The 18352-nt window shown below is 34.6% G+C and overlaps 1 protein-coding gene and 2 long non-coding RNA genes across 6 annotated transcripts in view; 1 reads left to right on the plus strand and 2 right to left on the minus strand.

The window, feature by feature from the left end:
* Positions 1 to 213: 213 nt before the first annotated feature.
* LOC128559429 (uncharacterized) lies at positions 214 to 1708 on the plus strand. Its single transcript, XR_008372346.1, has 2 exons — positions 214 to 554; positions 1098 to 1708. It is a non-coding gene; the product is annotated as an uncharacterized LOC128559429 (long non-coding RNA).
* Positions 1709 to 1758: 50 nt separating this feature from the next.
* LOC123552280 (uncharacterized) lies at positions 1759 to 3991 on the minus strand. The gene is made up of 3 exons (XR_006686592.2): positions 3911 to 3991; positions 3041 to 3293; positions 1759 to 2623 (listed from the first exon to the last, which is right to left on the minus strand). It is a non-coding gene; the product is annotated as an uncharacterized LOC123552280 (long non-coding RNA).
* Positions 3992 to 11776: 7785 nt separating this feature from the next.
* LOC123546618 (probable E3 SUMO-protein ligase RNF212) overlaps positions 11777 to 18352 on the minus strand; it is a 29035-nt gene continuing 22459 nt past the window's right edge. For 3 of the 4 annotated variants that reach the window (XM_053550967.1, XM_053550968.1, XM_053550969.1), the window contains 5 exons: positions 18152 to 18235; positions 16737 to 16793; positions 14000 to 14082; positions 12971 to 13028; positions 11778 to 11838 (listed from right to left, as the gene is read on the minus strand). In XM_053550967.1, coding sequence (XP_053406942.1) covers positions 11815 to 11838; positions 12971 to 13028; positions 14000 to 14082; positions 16737 to 16793; positions 18152 to 18235 — 306 coding nt within the window. In that variant the 3' untranslated portion in view covers positions 11778 to 11814. Of the gene's footprint in view, positions 11839 to 12970; positions 13029 to 13999; positions 14083 to 16736; positions 16794 to 18151; positions 18236 to 18352 lie in introns of all 4 variants that reach the window. The other variant, XM_053550966.1, reaches the window with a different exon arrangement.

Here is an 18352-nt window from a genome sequence, read left to right on the forward strand (position 1 = left end):
TGTTGGAAAGATAATTTGAGAGCCATTCAAGTAGAGATCCGGTAATACCAGCCTTTTGTATTTTTACAAGAAGGCCTTTGTGCCATACCTTGTCAAAAGCTTTTCTGATGTCAAAAAAGACAGCCATTACCTCGAGCCCTTCATCCAGAGCTTTGCCAAATGTATTATTGAGGAAGGTCAACTGACAAACAATGGAATGGCCGGGTAAGAAAACAGACTGCATCGGAGTGAGAAAATTTGTGTCGGGATGATGGTTGAAAATATATTTGAATAAAGCTTTTTCAAATATTTTCTCTACACAGTTGAGAAAAGATATAGGTGGATAGTTGTTTGGGAGAGAGGAGTCGCCTTTCTTGAAAACAGCACACACGTTAGCGTATTTCCAGGACCTAAAAGGAACGGTAGCGAAATGCAGAGAATAGCCGAGATGCCTCGCACAGTATACGGTTACTAATTCCACCGGGACCAGAGTTCAGGGGTGGTATAGTACGTCATCAACAGGTGCGCGCAACACTTCCCGATGCGGCTTTTTTATGTCAAAACATCTCGATTCGGTGAGTAAACTTACGATTATTTCATTGGTAACGAATAGATTTGGAAATGACATATAGTCTAAAGTACCGGCATGTGTCTCTAGTTTATCACTGACGTTTGCATTTTTCAAGAAATTCTTACGTTTAAGAGAACATTCGAGCACAATGCACTTCATGGAAACACTTCCCCATTCACCACACCATATTACATCGCATAAAAAGAGTTTTCTTACATTTCTAATGACTAAATGCCTTGACGGGTGTTCTTTTATGGCAAACAGAGGTCAGTGATACCTTAATTAATTATTGCAATCTATAGTTTCAAAGAAATCAGTAATATAAAATTTCGCCTTCCCGGTTCACCAGGTAAAACGATGCACTTCCCGGCTCACCGCCCGTGTGGCGTCGTGTTATATGTAGCCCTTCAATTTATTTTGACGCATGGTACTTCGGTTGCCATACTAGCAAAACTAGTATTTAGCAATGAACGATTATGTCAGTAAAAACAGTGTTTAATTTACCTTCAAGGGCTATATTATGACAGATTTACTCTTTCTTTTTCAGATCACAACAGAAACACCGGAGATATTCTGTTTATCAGAATTAAATTATGAAGCTAAACATTTGGGGTTTAGCAGTATGATATCCGTAGACAGATGAACATAAACTGCATATAGTAATTCATGCATTTTTTGGGAATAAAATGACACGTAAAAAAACAGAATTGTAGAAAGAACAATACCCGCTTGTTGTGGATGTTTGTGAAAAAGTCAGAAATGAAGACCACAAAAGTAGTCGTTGTTTGAGGCTCACTCACTGGCAATATGTGCAGACACCGTTTAAAACAGCTCACTGTTACGTGTGACCACTACCGTACAATAATTAGCCATGGACAGCTTTTGTCGACGGAATTTAATGTGATTTTGCGTGACCAAACAATTGTGAATTTTTATTGAAACATGTTTTGTTTTGTCTGTCTGTGTTGAAGTCACAGAGTCTTGTCAGTGCCTCTCCTTTCTTCTAAATAACATTTGACAGATTTTGATGAAAGGCAACAGCAGTATTAAACTTTGTATGAAATGTAGTTGACACTAATGCTCATAACGGGTAAAACACAACAATGTAAATATTCTTGTTATCTCTATGTTTCGGTCAATAAACGTTCACAGATTATACTACATTGCCATTTTATCAATTTTTGTGTGTTTTTAATGACATTTCTGAGTTATAATTAGCGTAGTTGCGCAAAACCTCAACATTTACCAGTTTAATTGTTTCAAGACCTATTATATTCTGATTTTGTTGATCTCCACTTCATGTCTTTCTGTGGTGTCTGACTATTTCCAATTGTTGAGAATATGTGACATAGAGATGTACACTTCTTCTTGATCGAAGAAAATTAAAGCATACATTGTGGAAAGAATGTGTCAGATATTCGATCTTATGAAACTTAAGGTGAATTTCATTTTTTTAAATGTTGAGTTATAAAGAATTACGTCCAAAGTTAATGAAACGTTATCATTATACTCGTATTTATAAGTGTGTATAAAATTTAGAATTGCTACAATCAAGTAATAAATCTACTTTCGTTGATTTGTGTAAATATATAACATTAGCTGATAAAAAGGAAGATGTTGCTATGTCTTGAGAGTGTATGTGCGTATTGTTTATGTCACAACGGCTTCCACTGTGTAAGCGTTTAAATAAAAAATCAGTAAAATTTCCTGTTTTAAATAATCTTTTATACAACAACATTTTCAACAACTAAACAGTTTAAGAAAAGCAAAATAATTTACATTGCAAGTAAAATTGTTCTACCACTGTTCAAGCTCACTTCGAGTTTTAACATGTAATTGGGTGCACTAAGATTTCCAAGCAAAATCTGAACATTAGTCAAATGCTAAATCCTGAACCGTTTTCTAGTGTAGATTCAATCGATGTCCCATTCTACTACGTGGCAATTATAATTCGGTTGCAGTCACTCTTGGTCTTTCCCTACGAACATCTAAAACTCTTTAATAAGAACATTTCGTTGGCGCGATACAGTAATTTCTCATTTTTCCCCGAGCAACTGTGATGATCACATGGCCCTGAAACGTTAAACAAAATTAAATAGTAGCATATCATTAAAAACTAAACTGCATTGATGCGATTTTATACCTTTAAAAATATATTAAAAGGTTGCTCCTTTAAAAAACAGCACATGATAATAATTTAACTGTATAATTTTGCTTTACTTAGCATAATTATCAATGCAAATTCTTATTTGTCTCATCGAGTCTTGCCTTGTACTCAAGTTCGGAATCAAAGCCATCATACTCGACTATTTTCGATGACACGCCATATATAGTTATCATGAAAAACAAATTAGAGTAACAAGTTAACTAATGGTTTCCAAAATACTTTCTATTTATATCATGTGTCGAAGTGCCTATCTAACTATACCCCTTATTAAGGTTTATCTACTGTAACATTATTGAAATTAAATCAGTTATTTATATCCATACCTTCAAGCAGCAACCGACATAGTCGTGACAAAGTTTGGTACGGAGACCTAGTTGAGCGTTGAAATCCTTGTCTGGGGTAATTCCGTTAGAGGATGTTCTCCACTTCTCAAATATTATGTCGTACAGCTTTTGGAAAATATAATACGTCAATTATGTCTTGCATGCCGATCACTCAGCAATCCTTTTTAACATATAATGACAATTCCATTGATGCAGACTAGAAGTTTTGTTTCCTTTTTCATCTTTCATGTACCTAAAATAACAAATCTAAGGACATGATATAACACAATTATATCATACATATGCATGTTTATAGTACACAACATATGTTCAAGATATGCCTCGTTCTTTAAATATTATCTTCAAATGCTTAAATGAAGTTTACGGACCATCTAGTGCAAGCACTCTAACAATCAGTTATTCGAATTAATAGAACTTTCAGGCAAGCGTGATCACATTTACATGAGCACCAGCCCGATGTTAATCATGCTGGAAATTGGTGAGCCGGGAAGGACATCAATTCAGTTGGTGAACCGGGAAGGCGAAATTTTAGTTTACTGATTTTTCGGAAAGTTTAGATTCTAATGACTAATCAAGGTAACACTGACATCTGTTTACCATAAAAGAACACCCGTCAATGCTTGGATTTATCAGAAATGCATATAAACTCTTGTTATGCGACATAATATGATGTGGTGAATAGGGAAGTGTTTCCATGAAGTGCATTGTGCACGAATGTTCTCTTAAACGGAAGGCTTTCTTGAAAAATGCAAACGTAAATGATAAACTAGACGCATGTGCGGGTACTTTCGACTATATGTCATTTCCGAATCTATTAGTTATCAATGTAATAATCGCAACTTTACTCACCGAATCGAGATGTTTTGACACAAAAAAGCCGCATCGGGAAGTGTTGCGCGCACCTGTTGATGACGTACTATACCACCCCTGGAGTTACCTATTTGCAAGTTTCTAAGAACATCCTCAACTTCATTCGGGATAGGAGTCACAGATGATAGTTGGCGTTCGATAGGAGGGATGGTTGGATACGGTGGAATTTTTACCGTCATCATTTAGTTGAGTCTGATTTGCATAAAAACGTATTTAACAGGTCAGCCTTTTCCGCGTCACTTGTGGTTGGCGTATTCGTGACTGGATCGATGAGGGGTGGAATAGAAACAGTAGAATCTTTAGTTATGAAAGGCTTCAGTGTATTCCATCAGTCTTTTGAAGAGGATGTACCGGTCTTAAGTTTGTCTGTGAGATTTAAGTAATGCGCCGCTTTGGCTTGCTTGATGGAACGTATAGTGTCATTACGGATCCTTCAAAATTTTGACCACTGCTCTTCAGATTCATTTTTGCTTTTCTGTACGCACGCTGACACCTCCTAATACTTCTTCGTATTGCGCTTGTCATCCATGGAACATCTCTAGGACGTACAGTTAGGATTTTGTTGGAAATAAGGTCTTTACATAACGATATAATTGTGTCAATTAAGCAAGAAGCATATACATTGATATCTGCGTTGAAACACGATTCCCAATCTGTTGACGAAAAGCTTTGCCACAAGAGGTCAAATAAGCCTAGTGAACGTTATTGACTTAGGTTTACAGAATTAAATATACAATAAGTGGGAATGTGATATCTGAGCTCCTGTTCCAGAAAGTGGTCGCTGACACCGGAAGCTACAATAGATCTTGGATTAGAAATAAAGAAGAGGTCAAGTATAGAGCTTGAGTTCTCGATATTGGATCAGTTAGGTAAAATTATTTTCTTGACAAAGTGAGGTAATTTTCAAGTTGGAGCGTTGGCCCATAATGTTCCAGTTGAAGTCACCTGTTGCAATTATGTCAGGAATACCAGTATCGACAGTAGACAGAGTCCGATCCTGGAGGACGGTAGAAGGTTCCGAAAAGTATCCGTTTGTTGCGGGAAGACGAATTACGAATCGGTGGATGGAAAGATTGTATGAAAAGTGTAATCATTTAATCAGGTTTCAGTAAAAGCTAAAATATCAAAGTCGGTCAGCTCAGACACAAGTATATCGATCTTGTTGTAGATGCTCTGAACATTATACAGGGAGAGGACGTATGGTGGTATGCTGTAAGGATTAAGTGAGCGAGGGATGGTCTTGGATTTCTGCGAATATCACCAGCTTTCATAAGTATTATATACAGCCAGAGGTAAAAAGTAACTTGGAATATGCACCATATAAGTATCGATTATTTCATTATAGAAATCAAGGGTGCTTATGGTAGCCGTGTATATTTATATGGAATTAGTTTGTATACAGTGCAGTATCAAAGTATATATACTTACATTTGATCAGTTGAAACTTTCCAATACACTAATTTATATTTACACAAATTTACATTTCCTTTTTCTTGTGAAGCTCATGTTTACGTACACTCCTTTTCAATAATAGGTTGTGCCTCATTATGTATTATAATGCAAAGGTCAACCATCGGGGTCAAGTTGCATCCACTATACTGAGACTAAACTATGTTTAACAGAATGGTGTAAACATTAACAACATGCACAGAATTTCATTGAGAATCTTAACCAAACAAAAACTTCAAAGCTTACATGCCTCAAGAAGAGTCACGTAATACGCAATAAATGTAATTATTTTTCACACAGCAATAGCTGAATTAAGTCTCATACTGTTTCTAATTAAATGGTACATACATAAAAACATATATCTGAAAAAGCACTTTTTCCAAAGACTTTGTAAGTAAGATCTATTTAACAGAGGTAATCATCAAAAATATCAAATTGACAAATTTATGTTTAACAGTTTGACTTAGTGAACAATGGAGCTATTAAAGACAACACTGTCAGTTTTCACAATTTTATGTAATTCAAGGGCCATAACTCAAGAGTAACTAAGAGTATCCACCTGGTGATCAAACTTGTCTCAGATATTATGCAAATCAATATTATTATCAAGTTTGGTGAATATCTGATCAGAACTTTTCAAGTTAGAGAGCAGGCACTGTCAATTTTTGCAATTTTTAGTAATTCAAGGACCATAACTCCAGAGCCACTTAGACAATTCAGAAGGTTACTGAACTTAGCAGAGATATTATGCCTATAAACATTTTGACCCAGTCTTTTGAACATTGGAAGTAAGGACATGGACACTGTCAACTTCTGCAATTGTGAAAAATTCAATGGTTGTAACTCTAGAAACACTGGTTATTGAACTTGGCTGTGATATTTATGCCCATAAACATAGTGACCAAGTGTAGCAAATACTGGATAAGAACTGTGAGCAGACAACTTTTTGGATGCAGCTTGCATGTTGCCCCTAAGTTCAATTCCTCTAAAAAGGGTTCATTATCCATGAAATATTGGCACCAGAGTTCTGGACCTTATCATGCACGATAAGGGGTGTGATATCATAGGAAACAAATGTTTCAAACCTGAAGCAAATGGGCCGTTTTTAAAAAAAGGCTAGTTTTAGTTTTTCTTAAACTACTATCATATCATGCATTATTAGATGCTGATTTGTTTGTCTAAAAATGCCAACTGGTGTCATAGAGCTGTATGTAAAGTTTGGTCAAGATTGCTTCACAGAAAAAAAGTTATGTCTGAAAAACATGCCAAAAATGTCAGGAGTGCAACAAAAAAGTGTGACACTTTAAGAAAATATTAAAATTCAAAATATTATTTCAATGTCAAAATGTATATGAGAGAGTAAAACATGTATTTTTTATTCAAGTTGAATGTCTTGACTAAAAGATAACATAAAACTATGGATAATATAAGAATGTTTTAGACAAAATACAAGGCTGAAAAGGAATGAGGGCGGTTATGTTAATTTCCATAAAAAATCAGAATAGATCTATGTAAATGACTACAAATTTTTGGTACTAATAAATGGTATTTCATAACCTACACTTACTATTATAGAGTAACATGTATAAATGACTTAAAAAAGTAATAATTTAATCATAATATCTCTCAAAACTATTTTTAACAAGGTATATCGCAGTGGACCCAAATTTGGTCAGGAGTGAAACATTTGCACTTAATGAGCCACCGTGTTTGAAAATAAAACATACATGTACCCAGATGTATTTTTCCAAGTAGTGTGTGTAGTGTAGCAATCATAAAAGACAGTCATGAGTGAAGTTTGTGTTTTTGTATGGAGTACGTGGCTCATACGTAAATGTCAGGAGTGAAACATTATTTTCAATTTTGGTGCTATTCTTAAAACTAGCATATTAAAAAGCAACACTGTTCAGCTGGGCAGTTTTTAAAATTCTGGGTGATGAATGGATGATATCACTACAATCTAGTTCATTTAAGGTAAGTGTTTTACTGCTCTATAAATTGAAATTGATACATTAATAGTTTAGCAGTAGAAAATATATCTTATAAATATCTATGTCCACAAAGTAAAACATTTTTATGTATTACTTTTAAGTTTTTCCTGTTTATGTTTTATCAAATGTATTTACCTATTGCTGAAAATAACAAATTACAGCATATATCTTTTCTTTTTAGCATGATTTCTTGCATGAGTAAAAATGTTTCACTCCTGACATTAAAGTGGTAAAATTGCATACATTCATTTTATAGAGTAAATATGAAGCAGCCAAGATGAGAAAACTTATTGTTAGCCTTCCAGCCATCAGAAAAATCATGAAGAATATAAAAAGACTGAAACCAATAGAATAACATCCACAGAAAGAGTTTGAAAACTTTTACAAAAGCTGAAAAAGGATGGGGAACTACTTGAAAAGGCGAAACTGAAAATAACAACAACAAGTCAAAAGAGTTGGTGAGAAAAGAAAGATAATCAAACAAAGTTGTAGATGAAAGAATGAAATCTAAACAGAGAGAATGGAAAAAAGAAAAGTAGAAAACAAGCAGTATCATTGTTGAAGGTAATACTAAAATTACTAAGGCTATCACTGAAGCTGATGAATGTACCCTACTCCCCTGCATACACTGATACAGTACATTGCAATTTGATGCACACAAGATTGCAAAATTACGTGGAGTGTATGTTTAGTAACATAAAACAAAGTGCCATAACTCTGCAGAATATTTATCAAACAGAACCTAACATGCACCATTCACTGTACTAGAGTTTTTACTGATCACTTGTGTGAAGTTCTATTAAATTTTTATGCAATGGTTCGGGATATTAGGAGTGCACAAGATTGCACATGTATGTATATAGTTTATTAACAAAATACAAAGTCCCATAACTGTGCAGTATTTTTTTCTGAAAGAACCTAACAAGCACCATGCACAACTAGGGTTACTACTGATCACTTGTCTTAAGTTTCATCAAATTGTGTGCATGGGTTCAGGAGATTAATTAGGCACGAACAAGAATGCATATGCAGACGATGTATATAGTATAGTAACAAAAAACAAAGTCCAGTAACTCTGCATATTTTTTTTCTGAAAGAACATAACCTGCACCATGTACAACTACAGTTGTTAAATTTCACTTTTGTGAAGTTAGTTTCATCAAATTGTGTCAAGGGGATGAGGAGAGGTGATGTGCACAGGATTGTGTCTATAGACAGACAAAATGAAACTAGTATACCCCCTTACAACTTTAGTTGTTTTGGGTAACAATTGGTGAGCACAAGATTGTGTCTAGACTCTACAGGCAGATGGACAGACAGGCAGATGAACAGACTGACAGTCAGACAACCTGAAACCAGTTAACCCGCCTTAGAACTTCGATGTTCAGGGGGTTTAATTACAATATTAGAAACCGACACTTCAAATAAAATAAAACAAGAGCTGTCGGAGGACAGCAACGCTCGACTATTCAACAGCCTTGTCAATTGAATGAATATAAAAGTTGAAAAAGGGGCATAATTTTGTAAAAATGGGAAAAAGAGTTAAGGAACCTTCACAGTGCTTATCAGCTCATGACAGTTAACAAGTGTGAAAAGTTTCAATCCATTCCCATTAGTGGATACTGAGATACCAGCTTACATACAAAAATTTAACCAAAAACTGCTAAGTCAGAAAAAGGGGCATAATTTTGAAAAAATGCAAAGTAGAGTTATGGGACCTGCACATTGCATGTCAAATTATGACAGTGAACAAGTGTGTGAAGTTTCAATCCATTCCCATTTGTTGGTACTGAGATACCAGCTTACATACAAAACCTTAATCAAGAATTTCTAAGTCGAAAAAGGGGCATAATTTTGTAAAAAGGAAAAATAGAGTTATGGAACCTGTGCAATGTAGGTCAGTTTATCACAGTGAATAAGTGTGTGAAGTTTCAATCCATTCCCATTTGTGGGTACTGAGATACCAGCTTACATACAAAACCTTAACCAAGAATTTTTAAGTCGAAAAAGGGGCATAATTTTGTAAAAAGGAAAAATAGAGTTATGGAACCTGTGCAGTGTAGGTCAGTTTATCACTGTGAATAAGTGTTTGAAGTTTCAATCCATTCCCACAAGTGGTTACTGAGATACCAGCTTACATACAAAACCTTAACCAAATCGGAACGCGGACGCCGACGACTTATAAAGTTAGACAGTTAATTCATCATTAGAATACCTGATAACCTGATAAGAAACTTTAATTTAAAAAAAAAACGATAAACACCGACGCGAACTATTCTTTGAATAGTCGAGCTAATTATCAAGTTTATATGTTATGTTTATAAAATATGACTTATGTAATATTTAGCTCTAATTTCTAAATATAACCTTGCAGTTCACATAATTTTGCAGGTTGAAAAGGTTGATGAACCGGAAATACAGTTGAGATTCCTCCAGAAGACAATGAGGCCTTCCGGGAGTTCAAACATGATCAAACAATGGTGTGTCCTGGCAGTCACTAAATGATACTTAACAAACTCTTAACTCAGCCTAAACTGTTGCCTTGCAGTGGAATCAAAATGGAGTTCAACATACCAGAGCTTGAATGTGCAGGATGAACTATTTATTCTTAGTGTTTAAGTTGACAAACGTGTCAGGAGTGAAACATTTTGACATTTTTATGTTTTCAGAAGTTATCATGGTTATATTCTATTAATAGCACATTGTTACTTTGATATGTAACAAATCAGCATTGTGAGGAGCTGTTCTTATAAAACTGTTCGTAAGTTAACTCAAAGTTGAAAATCTGTTGTTGTTTCTTGAATCAAATTCATTGTTGTTGTTCTAAATATGTAAAAATATCAAAGTTTCAGAATCAAAACTGTTAAAAAGTCGCTTCATTTCTGCATTGCAATAATAAATTAAGGTGTTATTACACTTGCATTGTGTTTAGATCACAAAATTAAGTTGAAATCTAAGTTATGGTAATAATGTGTATTATATCAGGAGTGAAACATTTATTGGTCAAACTGTTAATCAGTTCTGTAAGGTGAAATACTAAGTCACGTTTATATAATACCCTGTGGTATTTATTTGATATTCTTTAAAATATAAGGCAAAGTTGTCTTTTTGTATTAAGGGTACACAGTTAATTTAAAAAACAAACTTTCTTTATTATAATAGCCATAAAATTGGGCTAAATAACGAAAAAATCAATTAATTAAATTTTTTGGAGGCATATAGCTAGCTCGGACATTTTTTTCATTTTCTTTAACACCTAAACTAAGAAAAGTGAGCATAAAAAAACACAAAGAATTATATTTTTGGTTTCTGCAGTGACTTTGAAGATGGTATGTTGTTTTCTCTTTTTTTGATGGGTCAACTGAATTAAAGATCAATAAAAAACTTAATATGTGTTGTATTGTTTGCACGCAACCATTTTTATAGACTGCAATGACAGCTTATTAAAATGAGGTAATAAGAATGCTACTTAGACCTGTTTTAATTTTTGATCATTTTTACATGTTTCCTGCCATTTTTTTAAAAACAGTCCAAATGCACCGATCAATTTCATAGAAAGAGGGCAAAAATATAGTATATCAAACTTTCTTTCAAAACCTTGTCAAGGTTGCCCCAACTCTCCTTGTATGATCATTCTAATCATGCCTACCTTGAACTACACCCATGTTCAACAGATCTTAAATGGCAGCACCAACTTAGGAAGAAACATTTGTACAAACAAAGTGAAAACCTGACACGTAACTATAAATGAAAGAATCTATAAAGAGTGAATAACTATTGTATATCAATTTTACCAAGAGAACCAATCAATTGCGAGAACGTACCAATAAACACGCCCATGTGTAGTCATTCACACGTTTAATAGCTTTGACCCAGTGATCGAGTCAATACACATTGTCACGTGACCTGTGTATTCTACATTAGTAAACAAAATACCTTAGTTAAATATAGTCTGTTTCAAAAGTTATAGTTTCCCTTTCCCGCTGCCGAAATGCTCCATAAAGATCAAAATCATAAAAATGGTATTTGTTTTGCCTGTAGGTCTGGGATGGGGCTAGAGACACATTCGCAGTACTGTAAAATACTTATCTGCTGTAATGTGGATGTGCCCTTACCCCTAAAACAGTCCAGTCAGTGAAAATGTAATTCTACTTCCTAACATATTTTAGAATTGAAATTAATAACACCATGTCACGTATAATTGTATTGTATTTAGAGCAACTGTTCGCTCATACATCATGTAATATGATTTGAGATGAAATAAAGTGTTGTCTATGTCTAGGTCTACAGGTAAAAGCAGATAAAGTCAGACTACTTTTTTTTCAAAGGAAATGGAACATAAAGACATTAAATGTCATGATCCAAATGAATGCCTTCTTAAATTAGGTAACAAAACGATAACAACAATCTTTTCAAAGAACAATTTGTCAAACTTAAGTTACATTACCTCATTATACTTCCATGACTCTTTATTTTGGGAAAAATCATAACAATATAATTATCAATATGAATATTGTTTGTTATAAATGCAATTTTTATTAAAACTGATTGTAAGTATAAAATGTTAATAAACATACTGATATTTTTTCTTGTATAGTCTTGTTTACAGCAAGACAACAAAACTATGATCATATGAGTCTGCTACTTTATTTCAAATAATTCCACAAAAGCAATTACCGTATAAGTACTTATTTCTGCGGGCTTAATATTCTGCGATTTTTTCAAAAATGAGGTGGTACTAAATTTCTGCGTACCTTATTTCTGCGGTGTCTTCCTTCTCACGTTGATGGGATTTATTTGTGCGGTTCTGTATTGTATGGTTGTTTCATTAATTTCAAATAGACAGGTACGTATTTTGTTGTTATTTTGATAGTTATGTTGGATTCCGGTTTGAAAATAAAAGTTGACGGGTACTGATGTAACATCGTCATCATCACATAATGTTAATTGTTAAATGCAAGGAGAAACAGTCATTTTACGAATACGGTCATATCAAACAGACACGAAAAATGCCTGAATCTATATTTTGCAAACATTTTTATCTGTACATTGTAACGGTGTGATAATTTTTGTTAATCACGCCTTTTTCAAGTCCCATACAAATAACGGTAAACATGACCATCGCCAGACGGATATCGGTTGACAATAGACACAAAGGATACAATGGATTGTGTTTGTCACATAATGAAAGAAAATTGAAACTGACAGCTGCCTGCTAAATGGTGAAAGAAAATCAAAACATATTCGATGTTTTTATTATGGTTTATTAAACAGAAACACAATAATTAAAACGGCTCTATTATTGTCTTAAACAACAGAACCGGGTTATAATGGCAACTTGTATCGTCGTATCACGGCATGTCAGGACAAAATTTTCTGCGGATTTTTAATCTGCGGTCTTATTGTCTTCCGCAGAAAACGCAGAAATAAAGTTCCCGCAGAAAAAAGTACTTATACGGTAATCTGTGACCAAGCACCATTAAACATCCCAATATGTTACACTTTTAACTGCAAATAAGTGCAAAATATCTGGGCAAAAATTATTTGGACACAAAGGCAGCAACAATTTTGTCTATATTTCAATCTTAACACTTCTTACCTTTTCACTGATAAGCCTCTTTAAATAGCAATTTTCTTCTTTCAACTTTGTGTTTTCTCTGCAAAATCAAAGGTACTAGTAATACAACCTATTTAATTTACTTGGTAGAAATCAAGTGTCATGTGGCAAATTATTTATGGCACGTATGAGGCCATATTCACAATGGATCATTCACCTGGGTTTCACAGCTGGTTTGATCAACTCTATTATAAACTTTAAAAGTTAATGTAAGGAAAATATCTGTGTAATTATTTTGAAACTAGGCCTGAGGTTTCTGACAGTAATGTATTTATCCACTTTAAACATACAGGAACCACTACACACATATAACAAGAGGGTCATGATGACCCTGGATTGCTCATTCCTGTGAGGTTTGGAGTAATTCTGTGGTTTTCAAGAAGAAGGCTTTTTTAGAAAATGTTGACGGACGGAAGAGGCACACTGAGCGGTCACAAAAGCTCACCATGAACCATTGGCTCAGGTGAGCTAAAAAGAACCCTCTGGTGGCCATGTTTTTGACAAACTAGAATAATTTGAACAACACTGGTATATGATCACTAAAGAATTATTTCAAAAGTAGAGCAACAGTTTACAAGATAATGATGTTTAAAGATTTTTCTATTTACCTTAAATTTTTTTTAGTATATCTGTATAAGGAAAACCTACCACACTCCAAAATGGAAATGAATGAATTTGGAAGAAGGTCACCAAAGGAACATCTCTGTAAAATGATTTTGAAATTGGGCCAGCTATGTGTAAGAGGATTTTTCCTTTTTGACTGCAATGCAAGAATTCTGCACAGATGACATAGTTCTGAAGGAATCTGAAAGGGAATCACACAAGGAACATTGCAGTTAAGTTTGCCTGGAACTGAGTTTGCTGAAGTTTTGATCCATTCCCACAAGTGGTTACTGAGATACCAGCTTATATACAAAATCTTAACCAAATCTGGACGTGTACGCAGAAGCATGGGCGAGTCCAATAGCTCTACTATTCTTTGAATAGTCAAGCTAAATATATGTATATTACTTTTCCATGGTGTCAACTTTCATTCTGATCTTTGCCTTCAAATCCCTCTCATGCTGTTCCACAATTTCTCTCTGATTTGACACCTGAAATACCAAATATGTCTGAAGAAATTTCATTTGAATAGAAAATCTGCAAAAAAAAGTAAAATACACTCGAAACCCGTTATAACGCTACTCGATATACCGCGGTATTCGTTATATCGAGGTAGACTCTTGGACCCGGAATTTTTGGGGGTAAAAAAAACGAACAAACGAGTCTGCGGATGTTATTTAATTTGATCATAACCAGCGTTAAAACTACAAGTACCCTTTGTACTTTAACACCTTTGCCATGACAGCTGTGACAAAAACCAAAAATTGTCTGCTAGCTTACTTGTTTGCGTATCGCCTTTGTTAAAGTTTGAATACATGTAGACATATGACAATTAGGCAATCAGTACCGTGTTAAAATTAGACTGTTTGCATAACAAGCGTGTAAGCGGTCAGTCAACTATCAAACCGTTAAGTTTGCACCAATTAAGCAGATGACATGAACACTTGAGTGAATAAAATCGAACAACAGGCCCAGTTTTGTAATAAAATGCAGCCGTTTTTTCATAATCATCACCTCAGTTCATCGGAATTAACGAAGATTCGACGCACGGAAAGCCATATTGAGAATGTTCTCTCTTTTTAATATCGTATATTAACGACGGTGATTTAACAATTTTCTATCTTATTTATTGATTTTCTTCATGTATTCAAAATTAATTTTTTTTTTAAGACTGTCCGCGTTCTTCTTTTAGTTACATAAACCCCCAGTGCAATTGCATTGCATATGTAATTCTCACGACCGTGCACTCCTCACACAGCATTATATTGTTTACTTCCGGGATACACAATTCCAATTTTCTTTTAGAATCACGACAAAATGAGAAGACGACACAGCGTTATAATTCTTTTAATGTATTTTTCAGTAGCATTTAAGGTAAATCAATGTCCCGTTTATACGATTCTTATTTCTTATTTACATAAAACAGCATCCAAAATATGTCTAATACATAACTGGTGGGTGGGGTATTGCATATACCACTGATACGATCAACCCGCGTTATAAATTTAACCCTGCTAGATCCGCTGGTCTCGAACCTTGGACCCCGACGACAGCGTTATAATGGGGTCCCAGTGTATATTAATTATCAGAAATGAGCAACTTGATATACTACGTGTACTAAGGAAACAAACAAGAGCTGTCTGATGACAGCGCGCTCGACTATTCGAAGAATTGATTGAAGAATGGGGTCAAAATTTTTCCACGGATATTCAGACAAAAGAAATAAATAGATTAGACAAACAATGTTCCTGTATTACTTTGATTTCGATAAGTCTTGCACTAAATGGCAATATATGAGCCAATTTCAAAGTCCAAAAAGGGCCATAATTCAGTCAAAATAGTTATGTACTCCTGCCTACAGATGGAAATCATAATGATAAACAAGTGTTCAAAGTTTAAAAGCCATATGTCAAATAGTTTTGACAAAACATGGACTTGTATGAAAACAGAACCAATTTCAAAGTCCAAAAAGGACCATAATTCAGCCAAAATAGATGACAGAGTTATATTCTCTTTCCTACAGATAAAGACTGTTATACTAAACAAGTGATAAAAGTTTCAAAGCCATATGTCAAACACTTTACAAAAAATATGAACTGGTACGAAAACTTAACCAAGATTTCTAAGTCAAAAGGGGCCATAATTCAGCCAAAATCTTTGATGGAGTTATGTACTCTTGCCTATAACTGGACATGGTGATGGTGAACAGGTGTTGAAAGTTTCAAAGCTTTATCTCAAAAGACTTTGTCAAAATATGAACTGGTACGAAATATTAACCCAGATTTCTAAGTCAAAAAGGGCCATAATTCAGCCAAAATCTTTGATGGAGTTATGTGCTCTTGCCTATAACTGGACATGGTGATGGTAAACAAGTGTTGAAAGTTTCAAAGCTTTATCTCAAAAGACTTTGTCTAAATATGAACTGGTACGAAAAACTTAACCAAGATTTCTAAGTCAAAAGGGGCCATAATTCAGCCAAAATCCTTGATGGAGTTATGTTCTCTTGCCTATAACTGGCCATGATGATGGTAAACAAGTGTTAAAAGTTTCAAAGCTTTATCTCAAAAGACTTTGTCAAAATGTGGACTGGTACGAAAAACTTAACCAAGGTGTGACGCCGACGCCGTGGTGAGTAGGATAGCTCTACTTATTCTTCGAATAGTCGAGCTAAAAACTAGCTTTTGCTTTTATGTCTGAATCATGGTAAATGGAGATGTTAAAAAGAAGAAACAGATTTCATACCAATATATAATTACAAATGGACGCTGGTATCATTTAAACTTTATAAATATCTGCACATCTTTGGAATGGCTTAGAGCATTGCTACATCGATCCTCGGGTGGGGCGTATGTTTTCCATGACCATTTGATAAACGACATTGTGTCTGAAATCATTAGTCCTCCACCTCCGATTCATGTGGGGAAGTTGGCAGTTACTTGCAGTGAACAGGTTTGAACTGGTACAGAATCCAGGAACACTGTATAGGTTGACTGAAATTCTGTTGAAAAATGGTGTTAAACCCAAAACAAACAAACAAACACTCCATGAATGAGAAACTATAAATTTCTTTGTGCTGATGAGGAAACTGACACATGATTTATAAACATGATGGTAAATCATGCAACTTTCTGCTAATAAAACTTACAATTTTCTGCAGCTGAGAAACATATCTCTTTCTCTGATGATGCTGAAACTCCATAGTCTGCAAACATAAAAGTATTCATGACAAATGGTAACAAAAGAAGGGAGTAATGCTAGGAAATACAGGTCCCCCATAAACATTTACTACCACATATACATTGATAATCTTGTACATGCTATATGAATTTCATGATTTTACATATGAAACATAATTTTTAAATTTCTTTCATGTACCAAACATTGTAAATGTTGTGATAGAACCTGATAAGCATGAAGGGTGTAAATAACAAAAAACAACAGGGTCATGATGACCCTTGATCGCTCACCTGAGTAATATGAGCTACATGTTTCAAATGTCAAACTGATGATAAAATATTAAGAAAGTCAGTAGGTCACATTCATGGTCAATGAAATTCAGTTTTACGATTTGTGTGCAAAACTGTGTATGTCATCAAAATTTCAAGGCTGTATCTTTAAAAACAAGAAAGTAGGTCAGTAGGTCAAGGTCACAGTCAAGCGACATCATATTACTTCGGGTCATAAGGTAATTATAATTAAACAGTCTTGGAAATAGGATCAGATGATTTAAGTATTTTTCCTATATAACTCACATAATAACTAAGTGACCCCAGGGCGGGCCCTCTTTTAACCCCAGGGGCATAATTTAAACAATTTTGGTAGAGGACTACTACACAATGCAACATACCAAATATCAAAAGCTTAGGTCGTATGGTTTCAGACAAGAAGATTTTAAAAGCTTTTTCCTATATAAGTCTATATAAATCTTGGGACCCCCAGAGCAGGGCCTCTTTTCACCCAAGGGGTACAATTTGAAAAATTTTGGTTGAGGACCATAAGACAATGCTACAAACCAAATATCAAAGGTCTAAGTGTTGTGGTTTCAGACAAGAAGATTTTTAAACTTTTTTTCCTAAATAAGTCTATGTAAAACTTGGGACCCCCGGGGCAGAGCCATATTTGACCCTAGGAGGATAATTTGAACAATTTTGGTAGAGGACCACTAGATGATGCTACACACCAGATATCAAAGCCCTAGGCCCTGTGGTTTTGGACAAGAAGATTTTTAAACTTTTTCCTTTCGGTTGCCATGGCAACCAGAGTTCTGCATGGAATTCAATTCTTTGAACATTTTTGTAGAGCTGCACCCAAGGAACATTCCTGTGAAGTTTGGATGAAATTGGCCTAGCGGTTTATGAAGAGGTGTCGTTTAAAGTAAAAGTTTACGGACGGACAACAGACGCCGAAGTGCGATCACAAAAGCTCATCTTGTCACTCCGTGACAGGTGAGCTATAAACAATATGCTATTCTAATTAAATATTTCTTTTTTGTGGCCAAAGTCTGGACATTTGATCAAAGAAAGGGAAGTTTCAAAGTACATGGTTCTGCATAAAACTTACTGCAATAACTTGTTTCATCTCAGAGTAGATTTGCTTCAACATTTTAATTGGTTCTGCAAAATAAGCATCTACTGGTGGGGTTAGCTGAAAGACAATTTAAATACAGTATATTGAACAAATATAACCGTTCCATGCTAGGAACACCTAGTTCTAATATAACTTTATCAAAGCTACTGATCAAATTGCATGCTACATGTAACT

The sequence above is a fragment of the Mercenaria mercenaria genome, chromosome 9, assembly GCF_021730395.1.
Source record: "Mercenaria mercenaria strain notata chromosome 9, MADL_Memer_1, whole genome shotgun sequence".
NCBI lineage: Eukaryota > Metazoa > Mollusca > Bivalvia > Venerida > Veneridae > Mercenaria > Mercenaria mercenaria.